Raw genomic sequence first — 14,540 nt, forward strand, 5'->3', positions numbered from 1 at the left:
CAGCAACATCAGGGCTCTGACTTATTTGCATGGTTCCATACTGGACAGTTCCATTTGCAAAATAATGTGCCTAAAGTGAAACTGTGCCGTGGGAGACGAAGAGGAAAAAAAGTGACAAGTAGGAGAGAATGCAATAAGGTCAAAATTAGGTTTACAATTCATGTATGGCAGCATACAAACTGTGATAATGAAGGTTGGTGAGCTGTTGGCAGAGATATGGAAGATGATGGTACATAATATCATGGTGATAAGAGAGACCAGATTCAGATAAATGATTGGCTTGAAACTAAAGAGAGTCATAGAAATGTACAACACAGAAACAGAACTCTTGGTCAACATGTACATGCTGACCAGATATCCTAAATTAATCTAGTCTCATTTGTCAGCATTTGGCCCATATTCCTCTAAACCCTTTCTATTCATATAACCATCCAGATGCCTTTTAAAATGCTGTAATTGTACCAGCCTCCACCACTTCCTCTTGCAGCTCATTCCATGCACACATTACCCTCTGCATGAAAATGTTATGCCTTAGGTTAGTTTAAATCTTTCCACTCTCAACTTATGCTCTCTAGTTTTGGACTCTCCTACCCTGGGAAAAAAGACATTAGCTATTCATCCCCCATGATCTTATAAACTTCTATAAGGTCACCCCCTCAGCCTCTGATGCTCCAGGGAAAACAGCCCCAGCCTATTCAGTCTTCCCATACAGCTCAAACCCTCCAACAGCAGAAACATCCTTGTAAATCTTTTTTGAACCCTTTCAACTTTAACATCTTTCCTATAGCAGGGAGAATTGAATGCAGCATTCCAAAAGGAGCCTCATGGATAAGGGGTATTTTGGAATGATAGTCAATAAAGGGAAGCAGCTTGGCTGTATTGTTTAAATGCCAGATAGAGATGTTCTATAGGGGCTGAAGATTCTATTTGATTAGAGTTAAGCAACAATAGACAGAAGCATTATATTGTTGGGTGTATTCTATAAGACACTATCAGGTAAGATGTCAAGGAGCAAATATGAAGGTACATTCCAGAAAAATGCAAAACCTATTTAGCCACTACTTGCATCACCTCCAGTGAGATGCCACAACCGGGCACATATTCCCCTCCCCTCCCTTGTCGGCCTTCCGCAGGTACCATTCCCCCCGGGGCACACTGATCCATTTCTCCTCCATTCCCAACATCATGACCCACGGCACCTTCCCCTGCAATTGCAGAAGGTGCAACACCTGCCTATTTAATCTTCTCCCTCCTCAATATCCAAGGCCCCTGATACATCTTCCAGGTGAAGCAACAATTTTAGCTGCACTTCACTCAATCTAATCAACCATATCCACTGTTCACAATGTAGTCTCTTCAACAACAGGGAGATGAAGTACAGACTGAGTGACTGATTGGCAGAACATCATGAAAGTGACTCCAAACTTTCAGTTGCCTGCCACTTGAACACACACTGTGGTCCCATGTGAACATGTCTGTCACAGAACTTGGTGTTCCAGCAAGCCCAGTGTAAGCTTGAAAAAAAAAAATCGCAATTTCTGCTTGGAGACCCTATGGCCTCTGGGACTAAACACAGTTAAATAATTTTAGAACCCGATTCCCTCCTTCCATGTTTTTTTTACCCACCACACACTATGGTCTTTTCATGACATGGATTGCTTAAGCACAGACAATCTATTTCCTCCTGCTCTCATTATTGCTCATTTAGCTTTTCTTCTGTCCTGGCTTACTTTAAATAATCCCCTCACCTGCCTGCCCCATTTGTATATCTCGGTCTCTCTCTTCGCCACAAAGGTTTCCGTCACCACCTATCCGCTCATCTCCCTCCCGCTCATCTCATCTTGAGCATAAATACCACATTTTCCTAGGTGCTACCACTTCTAATGAAAAATCAATGGACTTGAAATCTTAACTTGGCTTTTCATTCACAGATGCTGCCAGACCTGCTCATTTTTGCCAGCAATTTCTGTTTTTGTTTCAGACCTCCAGCATCTGCCGTTCTTTATTTTATTTTAGGGTGGGTGGCTTGATAGTTAGTTATTAAAGGAAACCCAGATAATTTTATTGGGAAGATGATGCAAAGTATTTACACTTCGTAGACAAGGCATCAGCCGGTTTGTTAACAAGGGGTCAGGCAGTCTCCAAATTTCCAAAAGCTGTTGAGTATGTCTTAACATTCCAGTGTCAGCTGGTGTTCAGTATCAATATATAAAATTATCATAAAGCAAACTAAGTCAGACTCTCTTATTAAAAGCAGTTTTGTGTTTAGCAGCAAGAAGAAAAACATAATTTCAGAATATCTTGGGGAAACAATGTACGAGTGAGTGAAAAGAATCCAAAAAGCAACATGAATAGCTCAGGCATACTAAATAGCTGAGCGTTTGTGTTAGAGAACTGAACAGTGTGCCAAGTACTTTTAGTTCACCATTTAAAAACTACAGCAATAAAAAAAAAACTGGCATGGCCAGAGTGAGAGAAAGTTCCTAGCTGTGCACCTTACTGATGTGAACCATATTTTGCTGACCTCATAGGATAAATGTGATGGCAAAACTGACCCAAAGGCTGAAGCGATAGAGTTAGCAAAGTGAGAGATACTTTGTACTCGAGGCTAAATTAAATAACTTCAAAAACTGCAGACGGTGTTCTATTTGTGCGGGGAGGGACGTGAGTATTTAGAGAGTGTTACCTTTTAGGTACCAATTGCTGAGAATGAATTTAGTCTTTTCCCTTGAAAAGAATCATTTGTTTGTTGTCACATCCTTAATTTTAAACTGATTTTGGGTTGGATAGTCACAGTAAAAGTGAAACCTAGGCCATAGGTTCCTTCCACCCAAGTTGTTTTGGAATTCTTTTCTTTGTAGGTTATTGGTCTCTATTGAGATCATGAGAGTAGTATGGAGCGGTTGGCGTTCTCTCCATATGGTTGAAAAGAGAGGAGATGTGCTTGATATGATCAAAATTATTTGTGGCCTAGGCAGAGGTAGATAGAAACAAATGAATGGCAAAATAACCAATGACAAGATGAGAAAAAAAAGTGTTTGCACTGCCTGACAATATGATGGACAATCGTGATTTTCAAAACAGAATTGAACAGCACCTGAAGAGAAAAAAATTGCAGGCGAGAAGGAAAATGCAAAGAAGACGGAACTGAAGAGATTAGCTGCTTTGAACATGGGTCAGTAATGTATTGCTCACCTGTCACTTGCACATTTCAGCTCCGCTATGAATCTAACCACTCGATTCATTTATAATCGAACACATTGTTTATTCTAAAACAAAGTTGAACCTAAGCCATTACTTAGATGGTTATGTTACAACACAAAAGAACCTGTTCCAAAGAAGAGTCACACTGAACTCAATGTCAACTCTTCTCTCTCCCTGCAGATGCTGCTAGCCCTGCTGAAATTCGCCAACATTTTCCCTGTTTATTTTAATTGTTCTGTTTGTGGGAACATCAATTGTGAAGAGGTGATTTAAACTGTGAAACTCAAAACACCAATTTTGATTAATTTACTTAATCTATCAGGACTAATTTTGATGACACATGATGCCAACAATCCTAGACTTATTTTAAACAGCAACAACATTTAGAGGTAAAACGTTTGTTTTACTTGTTCAAAAGAAGGATCACTGAAACATTAATTCTGCTTTCTCTCCAGAGTTGCTGTCTGACCTGCTGAGTTTTTGAGCAATTTCTGATTTTGTTTGTTTGCTTTACTTTTTCAACTGGACTGGCTATCCTGGATTCAAGCCGTCAATGGAAATCCATTTCATAAGTATCCACAAGACAGTTTAATAGTGGCCGCCAAAGATTGATGGGCAGAGGTGAAGTATTCTTCAAACATATTGCTGCCATGTCATAGAGTCATAGAAATGTACAACAAGGAAACGGGCCCTTCGGTCCAACCCATCCATGCCGACCAGATATCCTAATCTAATCTCGACCCATTTGCCAGCACTTGGCCCATATCCCTCCAAACCCTTCCTATTCATATACCCATCCAGATGCCTTTTAAAAGTTGCAATTGTACCAGCCTCCACCATTTCCTCTGGCAGCTCATTCCATACACGTACCGCCCTCTGTGTGAAAAAGTTGCCCCCTCAGGTCTCTTTTATATCTTTCTCCTCCCATCCTAAACCTATGCCCTCTAGTTCTGGACTCCCCGACCCCAGGGAAAAGACCTTGTCTATTTACCGTATCCATGCCCCTCATAATTTTATAAACCTCTATAAGGTCACCCCTCAGCCTCTGACGCTCCAGGGAAAACAGCCCCAACCTATTGAGCCTCTCCACAGAATATCAGATAAAGTAATTTACTGGAGGTGAACCTCAACAGGAAGCCCACAGCAGCACTGAATGTCTGTTCAGGGAACCATTGAGGGTAGTGTTTGAGTCCCACTGGCAATTTTTAAGATGGGTACTTATTTAACTGGGTGGGAGAGTGTTGTCTGAGGATCCAACATCCAATTAAATCTGAGGCAGAAAGGCTGGTCAACAACATTCCCCATCTGATATGTTAATTTAGGTCCTCAAGTGGGCAATTAAAGTCTATGGTGGGGTCAGTAGTTTCCCCGAGTCAATGGCACACAGTGCCTGATTCAGGAACCTGCCATCAGGAACAGAGTTCACTGAAAGTTCCCCTCCCCCTTACCTCCAAATCTCCTCTCCTCCCACAACCAAACCCTGCCTTCACTCATTGTTGATCTCAGGTTCCATTCTGATCCTGAGTCTCTGGCGGGTGAACTGCCACTTCTCCCAGTAGTTAGAGGTGGTGGGATGTCTGTCCCCAGAGTTGTTCATCCTGGTTATATCCCAATGGTGGGTATATAACTGCTCAATTGGCATTTGATACAACAGGCCTTCCTCAATGTCAGCAACATAGGGCGCCAGCCGGTTCTCTTGCCAACCAGTGAGACCCAGATCAAAAACATTAAATTCTACCCTATACACTTATAATGAGCTTGAATACCAAACATGTCACAGGCACTGTAGCAACATCAATAACGACAGATACCATTTTACAATTGCATCCAGTACATTTTGTTTAGAAAAATGTCATTTTAGTAATGATCCAGTCCAGACAGTTATAACACCCTCTGTTCAAGATTTAACTGTGCTAGTATTTATACACATTCAGAATTAAAATAATGTGCCTCAAGGGTTTTACAACATCATGATGCATAAATCTATCATTTCATGAAATGTCACTATTGTATGTCAAACTCCAGTCCCAGTTTGTGGGTTATAGTTATAAAATCACTGAATCTTAGAATCCCCACAGTATGGAAGTTGGCCATCTGGTCCATTGAGTCCACACCACCCACCTAACAGCATCCCATTCAGATCCAAGTCTGAACATCCGGACACAACGAGCAATTTAGCATGGCCAATCCACTTAACCTGCACATCTTTGCACTGTGGGAGGAAACCAGAGCACCTGGAGGAAACCCATTTCGACACAGAGAGAACACGCAAACTCCACACAGACACAGTCGCCTGAGGATGGAATCAAACTGGAGTCCCTGGCGCTGTGAGGCGGCAGTGAGCCACTTATGTTTTCTTTCGGTCAAGTTCATAATTATACTTCAAATGAAAAAAAGAAACAACACTAAATGACTACTCTAGATCTTATGCATTTTCTATTCTTTGCCAATCTGAAAATACAGCTTTATATCTAAAGATTACACTGGATCAAAATCCACACGTTACCAATGATAGCATTGTTTCCACCAAGCTCTAGAAGCAATCGTCCTGTAAGTGGAGACAGAAAAGAAACACATTATAGTTAATTTTCACAAAAGTATCATAAACAGTCACACAATTTTTACTTAATATTATCAATTTTGTTGGGTAAACGTACACGTTTCATTACTTGCATCTATACATGAGTACTTACCAAATCGCTCTTGAACCACTAATGATACTTGTTTGCCCACATTTGTGCTACCAGTAAAAGACAGGAGATTTATTCGTTCGTCTTTGCTCATGGCAGCACTGAAAATTAATCAGGAACAGCTTTAGAATATCAATTAATTTCTGGGATACTCAAGTATAAAATCACAGAAATGTTTGTCCAGCTGTCTCCAAGCAACTTCAATCAATAACTGAAAGAGATAGTCATCTCCTCAAAAATCACACTAACTGAAATACCCACAGACATCTGCAATAATCTGTTTTGTTATAATCTGGAAATTAGTTGATATAAATAATGCAGAACAGAGGGGAATATTTTTACATTGTAATTTTCCACATTACTAAATGGAATTGCAATAATAGATGCAAAACGTTTAGTGTTGTAATCCTAGGATGAATTCTAATGCTGAATTGGTTACTATAGAGTTTCTTTTGTACACTCAATTTTACGGAGACATTATAATGGAACTCTTACGGCACAGAAAGAGGGCATTCAGCTTGTCACATATTTACATGAATGGCAATTCAGCTGGTCCCACTCTCTTACAGCCCTGCAAATCTATTTAATGCATATGTTTATTTAATTCCCAAAGTCACAACTGAACCTGCCTCCCTGTCACCTTAAAGCAGTGCAATCCAGATCCTAACTATTTGCTGCACAGAAAAAAGGTTTTCTTCTTCTTGTCACCATTGGTTCTTAGTTTGATGCTGCGAATACTTAATGACATCAAGATTTCAAAACTTCATAAATCCCACTGCTGAAATTCAATGGTTGCACCAAACTAGAGATACAATCAGATAGTATCTTAAAAAAAATAGGACTAGTAATCTAGAGAAATAATCTGGAGACATGCATGCAAATGCCACCATGATGGCTGTGAAATTTAAAGCCAGTTAATTAAATAAATCTGGAATAAAAAGTTAGTATCAAGAACAGTGACCATTGTTTAATGCTGGTGATGGGAATCTTGCCCAACGGCAACACATTTCCAAACCAGGGTGGCGATTGGTTTGAAGGGTTGCTTGCTGGGGGTGGTGTTCTCATGTATCTGCTGCCCTTGACATTCCAGATGGTAATGATCATGGGCTTAGAAGATGCAGTCTAAGCAGCGTTGGTGCATTTCTGCCCTGCATCTTGTGGTTGGTATACACTACTGCTACTGGTGTGTAGTTAGTGTATGTTTGAGAATGTGGCGCCAATCAAGTGGGCTGCTTTGTCCTGGATGGCGTCACGTTTCAAGTGTTGTCAAAGCTGCACACATTCAGATAAGTGGGGAGTATGCCATCATAGTCCTGATTTTTGAATGAAGATGAGTAGATTTTGGCGAATCAGTTACTCACTGTACAATACTATGACTTTGCCTTGTGTTTGAGCCACAGTTTTTGCATAGCTAGTCGAGTTCAGTTTCTGGTCAATGGTAACCCCCAGAACGTTGATCTGGGGGATTCAATGATGGAAATGCCACTGAACAGAAGTTAATTCTCTTTCAGTCATTGCCAGACACTAACTTGGTGGGAATGTTACTTGTCAGCCCAAGCCTAGATATTGTCCAGGTTTTGCTGCATTTGGATTGCTTTAGTATCCGAGGAGTCACAAGTACTGCTGAACATTATACAATCATCAGCAAATCTACTCCACTTCTGGCCTTATGATAGAGGGAAGGCCACTGATGAAGCAATTGCAGTTGGTTGGATGTAGGTATACTGCTTTTACAGTAGGCCCTAAGAACATTAGACATAGAAGCCAGTGTAAGCCATTAGTTCTTTTGTATTTGTGTGAGCACTTAATATGATTACAACATTGCTGAGATTCTGCATGAACTCATTTAGCCAAACATTGTGCTCCTGAAGTAGCTGAACTTCAAAACAAGCCGTTCCACTTCAGCTGCTATGCCTGCATTTACCTGACAAAATGGAAAATTTTGGAATGTTCTGCCAATAAAGAATGACAAATCATGCCCAGCCAATTACTGCCCCGTTTACAAGTGATTGAAAACGGTGACAGTAATGCATTCAGCTGCATTTGGCAATGCTCAGTTTGCGTTTTATCAGGCCTACCTCAATCTTGGTTGAAACATTTTCTAAAAAGCTGAATTGCAAAGGTGGTGAAAATGCTACGGATGGATAAGTCTCCGAGGATGGGTTGAATCCAAGGATTTTAAAGGAAGCAGCTACAGTGTCAGTGGATATACTAGCAGAAAGCTTACAAAAACCTTTAGGCTCTGGAAAAATTTACAGATGATTGGAAAACTGGCAATGTAACATGCTTATTCAAAAAGGAAGAATAAAAAGAAGTCACTATAGGCCTGTTAGTTTAACGTCTGTCATTTGGAAAATGTTATAGACTATAAGAATGTATCAGCAGAGCATTTAGAAGCAGAGTCAGAATTTGGTAAAATGAAGGGAAAATCATATCTGTCAATATTATTATCGTATTTTTTCAAGATGGCAACTGCTAGAATAGATAAAGGAGAACCGATAGATATAGTTGGATTTCAAAAAGGCAAGTACATAGGTACTGTACATAAGGTTACTTAATGCCATAAGTGCCCACGGTAACAGGGGTAGTGCATTATCATGGATAAAGGACTGGCTAACTAACAGAAGACAGAGTTGGGATAAAGGGGCTATTTTCAGGATGGCAACCTGTAATTAGTAGAGTGCCACGGAGATTAGTGTTGAGGCTACAATTATTTACAAGGTATTATTAATAACTTGGATGAGGAAAGTGAATGTACAATCACCAGGTTTACAGATGACACCAGAATAAGTGATAAGACAAGCAGCATGGATGACACAAAGAGTCTGCAAAGGGTTATAAACAGGTTAGGTAAGAGAAGAGAGACTTTGCAAATGGAATATAAAGTCAGAAAATGTTTGGCTGGAAGAATTGAAAAACTGAGTTTTATTTAAATGGGAAAAGTCTGCAGAATACTGCTATACACAGGGACTTTGGGGTCTTCAGGTACAAATCACAAAAAGCTGACATCCAAATTCAGCAGATCATAGAGAAAGAAAATCAACTGTTGGTCTTTACTTCAAAGGGACTGGAGAATAAAAAGTGAGACCTTGCTAAAACTATGCAAGCACTAGTGAGACCACAGCTGGAACACTGAATACTGACTGGGTCCCTTATCCAAGGAAATGGAAATAGGCATTGGAGGCTGTCCAGAGAAGGTTCACTTAGTTGTTTCCAGGTATGGAGGGAGAGTCTTATAAGGAGAGGTTGAGTAGGCTGGCTTGTTTTCATTGAAGTTTACAAGAATGAAAGGTAGCCTTTTTGAAATGCGCAAGATTATTAGGGGTCTTGACAAGGCTGATACTGAAGTCTTTTTTCCCCGTTGTGGGAGTGTCTAGGAACAGGTGAAGTGACCACTGTTTGAAAGGAATTGCTTTGCTGTAAACTTATGGCAAGTGATTGACATGACAATAACAATCACCAAAAGTGTAATTGTGCTCACATTGTGTTGTTCCAAATGGCAAGTACAGTATTGCAGAGTCATAGAGATGCACAGCATAGAAACAGACCCTTCGGTCCAACCCGTCCATGCTGACATGATATCCCAACCCAATCTAGTCCCATCTGCCAGCACCTGGCCCATATCCCTCCAAACCCTTCCTATTCATCCATACCCCTACATTTACCCCTTACCTAACACTACGGGCAATTTAGCATGGCCAATTCACCTGACCCTGCACATCTTTGGACAGTGGGAGGAAACCGGAGCACCCGGAGGAAACCCAGGCAGACACGGGGAGAACATGCAAACTCCACACAGTCAGTCGCCTGAGGCGGGAATTGAACCCCTTTCCCCTCTCACCCGAAACCTATGCCCTCTAGTGCTGGACTCCCCAATCCCAGGGAAAAGACCTTGTCTATTTACCTTATCCATGCCCCTCATAATTTTATAAACCTCTATAAGGTCACCTTCAGCCTCCGACCCTCCAGGGAAAACAGCTCCAGTCTCCAACGCTCCGGGGAAAACAGCCCCAGCCTGTTCAACCTCTCCCTATAGCTCAAATCCTCCAACCATGGCAACATCTTTGTACATCTTTTCTGAACCCTTTCAAGTTTCACAACATCTTTCCGATAGGGAGGAGACCAGAATTGCACACAATATTCCAACAGTGGCCTAACCAATGTCCTGTACAGCCTAAACATGACCTCCCAACTCCTGTACTCAATACTCTGACCAATAAACGAAAGCATACCAAACGCCTCCTTAACTATCTTATCTACCTGTGATTCTACTTTCAAGGAGCTATGAACCTGTACTCCAAGGCCTCTTTGTTCAGCAACATCTTTAATATTCTTTCATAGGATGTGGGAGTCACTGGATAGGCCATCATTTTATTGTCCATCCCTAACAGTCCATCAGGAAGGTAGTGAATATGCTTACCTACCACATTTTAACATACATATTCTATGAGGGTTCAGGGGCATGCTCTCATATATTTGATGTCTTTAATCAAAATTGTATCTTCTGGTTACTTCCTCTTTTCATCAATTTTTTTTGAAAAAATTTCAAATATTTCTGTTCATTTGTGTGACAATTATCACGGATGTTTAATCTGGATTATAACAGACAGGTTCCCCATGGGAGACTAGTTACCAAGGTTAGATCTCATGGAATACAGTGAGAACTAGCCATTTGGATTGAGAACTGGTTCAAAGGTAGAAGACAGAGGATGGTGGAAGGTTGTTTTTCAGACTGGAGGCCTGTGACCAGTGGAGTGCCACAAGAATTAGTGCTGTGTCCTCTACGTTTCATCATTTGTATAAATGATTTGGATGTGAGCTTAAGAGGTATGTAATTAGTAAGTTTGCAGATGACACCAAAATTGGAGGTGTAGTGGACAGCGAAGAAGGTTACCTCACATTACAATGGGATCTTGATCAAATGGGGCAATGGGCTAAGGAATGGCAGATAGAGTTTAGTTTAGATAAATGTGAGGTGCCGCATTTGGAAAAGCGAATCTTAGCAGGACTTATACACTTAATGGTAAGGTCCTAGGGAGTGTTGCTGAACAAAGAGACCTTGGAGTGCAGGTTCATAGCTCCTTGAAAGTGGAGTCGCAGGTAGATAGGATAGTGAAGAAGGCGTTTGGTATGTTTTCGTTTATTGGTCAGAGTATTGAGTACAGGAGTTGGGAGGTCATGTTGTGGCTGTACAGGACTTTGGTTAGGCCATTATTGGAATACTGTGTGGAACTCTGGTTTCCTTTCTATCTGAAGGATGTTGTGAAACTTGAAAGGGTTCAGAAAAGATTTCCAAGGATGTTACCAGGGTTGGAGGATTTGAGCTACAGGGAGAGGTTGAATAGGTTACAGCTGTTTTCCCTGGAAAGTTGGAGGCTGAGGGGCGACCTTATAGAGGTTTATAAATTCATGAGGGGCATGGATAGGATAAATTGACAAGGTCTTTTCCCTGGGGTGGGTGAGTCCAGAACTAGACGGCATGGGTTTAGGGTGAGAGGGAAAGATATAAAAGAGACCTAAGGGGCAGCTTTTTCATGCAGAGGGTCGTACATGTGCAGAGTTTGCTGTCAGAGGGAGTGGTGGAGGCTAGTATGATTGCAACATTTAAAAGACATCTGGATAGGTTTATGAATAAGAAGGGTTTGGAGGGATATGGGCTGGGTGCTGGCAGGTGGTACTAGATTGGGTTGAGATATCTGGTCGGCATGGACGAGTTGGAACAAAGGGTCTGTTTCTGTGCTGTGTATCTCTAGGACTCTATGACATATGGTATTTTATGTAAGAGTTCATTGTGCAAAATCAATTGTCACCAAGTTCTTCCATCATTACTTCACTAATAAACTTGGACAAGAAATTGCAACAAACTTGTATTTAATTTTTTGTCTTAACTATTATTGTATTGATGAGTGAGACAATAATTGATATCCACAGTTCTGAAAGTGAACTAATATACATCAAGAGCATTAGTCTGTTGTCATTACTTCTTATTCACTTACCCAATGTCCGCACCCCCACATGTAAGGGAACAAATAGCTCCAGGTAATTTGTTATCTTCTAAAACCTGGGCAACAATTCTGTAAAGAGATAAAATTAGAACAACTTGCAAAGTTTTGCAAATACTTTAATTTCAAAACTACATAAAGCTAAAAAGACTCAAGGCAGTAGAGAATGTCTGGATTTTAATAGCCATAAATGTAAGATTAAGAACACTTTACAGAATTATTTTTAAAGCCATTAATAGTTATTCCAACAATTCACCAAACACTTTAAGGTCAAACGGAAATTTTGTGAAATTATGCTGTTTTGGACAACTGAACAAACTGAATTTCAGCTTAAATTTTAAACTTACATAATTTTGAATAGACAATTAAATATCAGTCAGCTACATGAGCTCAATGATCAAGCGTTACTGATACAAAATGCTTCCTGGCCAATTGAAACAATCGCTTGAAAGATGAAACTTACAAGAATAAGCAGAATAAACTGGGAATCGAATGAGGCTTACAAAATTAATTAATTTAGGTAAGTTAATTCAAAGGAATTTTTTACTTTGCAGTTCTAAATTTTTTTCAAAAAAAAACCTTTAATCAAACTTAAAACTAATGTGAAATTGCACGAAGTGGACACAGTCTGTGCATTGAAGAAGTTGGAAGAAATTGACATTCTAGACCCAGACTCTGGAGGATTCTGGTTGCAATAACTAGCAGCCAGCTGAAGTAGTTAACTTTCATAAGTGACTATCAACGCCTCAAAACATTAGGGAGGGAGTAGTTTTATCGCCACGTTACACAAGATCAGACTTCCGATCAGAAGTTAGTTAGAAATAGTCAGAAACCACATATGAACATAACAAATGGGAGCAAGAGTAGACCATTCAGTCCTTCAAGCTTGTTCTATCATTAATGAGACTTTGGCTGATCTATTTGTGCTTTGAATTCCACATTCCCATCTACTCCCAATAATGCTTGATTGTTCTGTCTGACAAGACTCGATCCACCTCTGTCCTGAAAATATTCAATTACCCCACCTCTCCACCATCTTCTAAGGCAGAGTTTCAAGTTGCTCAACTCTCAGAAAAAACATTCTCATTTCTGACCTGTTTCTGGGCTGTACGACTATGACCTAAATCCCTCTGCACCTTAGAATTCTGCAGGCCTTTCTGTATTACTGATATTTTTTATTCATATATTTAAATTTATTAAACTTTTTTAAACAATTCTACTTGTCAAAGTGAAGAACTTCACACTTTTCCGTGCCTGCAACTGTGTCTCTATTGATCTATCCTACAGACGAGTATGCCAACATAGTCACCCTTAAATAGGTTTAAAATACTCGTCTTAGCCCCAATCTTCTCCCTTTGAAAATTCACTCATATTATTGTTGTTCTAACTAAGTTTGCCTTAACTCCAAGGTCATTAATTACATCATGTTACACAAGTCGCCAAATATAATCTGCTCTCTGGGCTGTTCCAAAACAGGCTGCTCCAAGAAATTATCTCAAAAACCTACAGTGAACTTATCCAAGCCAGAACTGCCGATCTTATTTTTCCAGTTTATCTGATTACTGCTGTCTCTATAAACACAAGCATCAATAATTCTTCTTGTATACTTTGTTTTATATTGTGGTTACTGTTAGACCACTCCCACTGGTGACCTCTTTCCTGTATTATTGTTCATCTCCACCCAAACGGACTCTACAACTTGATCTCCTGAACCAAAGTCATCTCGAACCAGTGCACAAACTCTTGATTGGTAGTGCTATCCGTCAACCTTTGTCATCCTGAAACCGTGTCTCCGTAATGCCTATCAAGTCAATTTACTTCAATGTGCATCATCAATTCGATCTGGTAGTGGGCCAGGAGGCACCACCCATAATTCAGTATCCAGTCAAAGAAGAACGGAAGAAAGGAAAAGGAGCAGACACACTTTGGCATTAGCTAATTCAATTATTATGCTCACAGAATTCTCCACAAACTGGGCTCAAATAAACTAGTTGTTGTTCCCTGGTGTTTTAAAAAATTCTCAAGGTCAGGTTCGTAGGAGAGTAGTCTGACACAGAACAAACGACCAAGAGGCGAGTCTGCTAGAATATGAGCATTTTATTCCCCGCAGCGTCGCCACAACAAGGTNCACCACATTCCATTGCTTGGCCCAATACATGTGTTACATTATTATTCACACATGTATTGGGACATAATTTTTAACCGTTTCACCACATTCCACTGCTTGGAATTTTACACCACACCTGGCTACATGGATCCCACGTTCAACCTTGACACAATTGCAGACAAAGCAATTGCTGGCAACTATACGGTGATAAATAACCTGCCTCAAAGACGACCAAAGTGTTCACAGTAAACTTAAGCTACTGGAAAGCCCAACACCTGCACCTTATGTGCAATATTTTCTGAAATAGAATCTATCGTATCTATGCCACATGCAGATGAAATGAGACATACGATAAATAGAACAAACTGGTGACTATTATTTTAGTGTAAGACACCAAACTGTCAGTATTTCAACCAGTGGGTTGAGTTTTCGTGTAGAAGAAGGTGATACACATCAGAAATTTATTTGGTTTACCTGGAACCTGAGTCGAGATATTTACAGGCAGAATTACTTCCCAACTCATTCTCTGCACATGTT

The 14,540-nt window shown here is 40.3% G+C and overlaps 1 protein-coding gene across 1 annotated transcript in view; it reads right to left on the reverse strand.

The window, feature by feature from the left end:
• The window catches only part of aldh7a1 (aldehyde dehydrogenase 7 family, member A1), a 49,937-nt gene that overhangs the window by 16,421 nt on the left and 18,976 nt on the right, over positions 1-14,540 (reverse strand). The window contains exons 8-10 of the mRNA XM_043711952.1: positions 11,891-11,968; positions 5,898-5,995; positions 5,711-5,752 (exon numbers count right to left, since the gene is read on the reverse strand). Of these exons, the coding sequence (XP_043567887.1) occupies positions 5,711-5,752; positions 5,898-5,995; positions 11,891-11,968 (218 nt within the window). The remainder of the gene's footprint in view (positions 1-5,710; positions 5,753-5,897; positions 5,996-11,890; positions 11,969-14,540) is intronic.

The sequence above is a fragment of the Chiloscyllium plagiosum genome, chromosome 2 (assembly GCF_004010195.1).
Source record: "Chiloscyllium plagiosum isolate BGI_BamShark_2017 chromosome 2, ASM401019v2, whole genome shotgun sequence".
Classification (NCBI taxonomy): Eukaryota; Metazoa; Chordata; class Chondrichthyes; order Orectolobiformes; family Hemiscylliidae; genus Chiloscyllium; species Chiloscyllium plagiosum.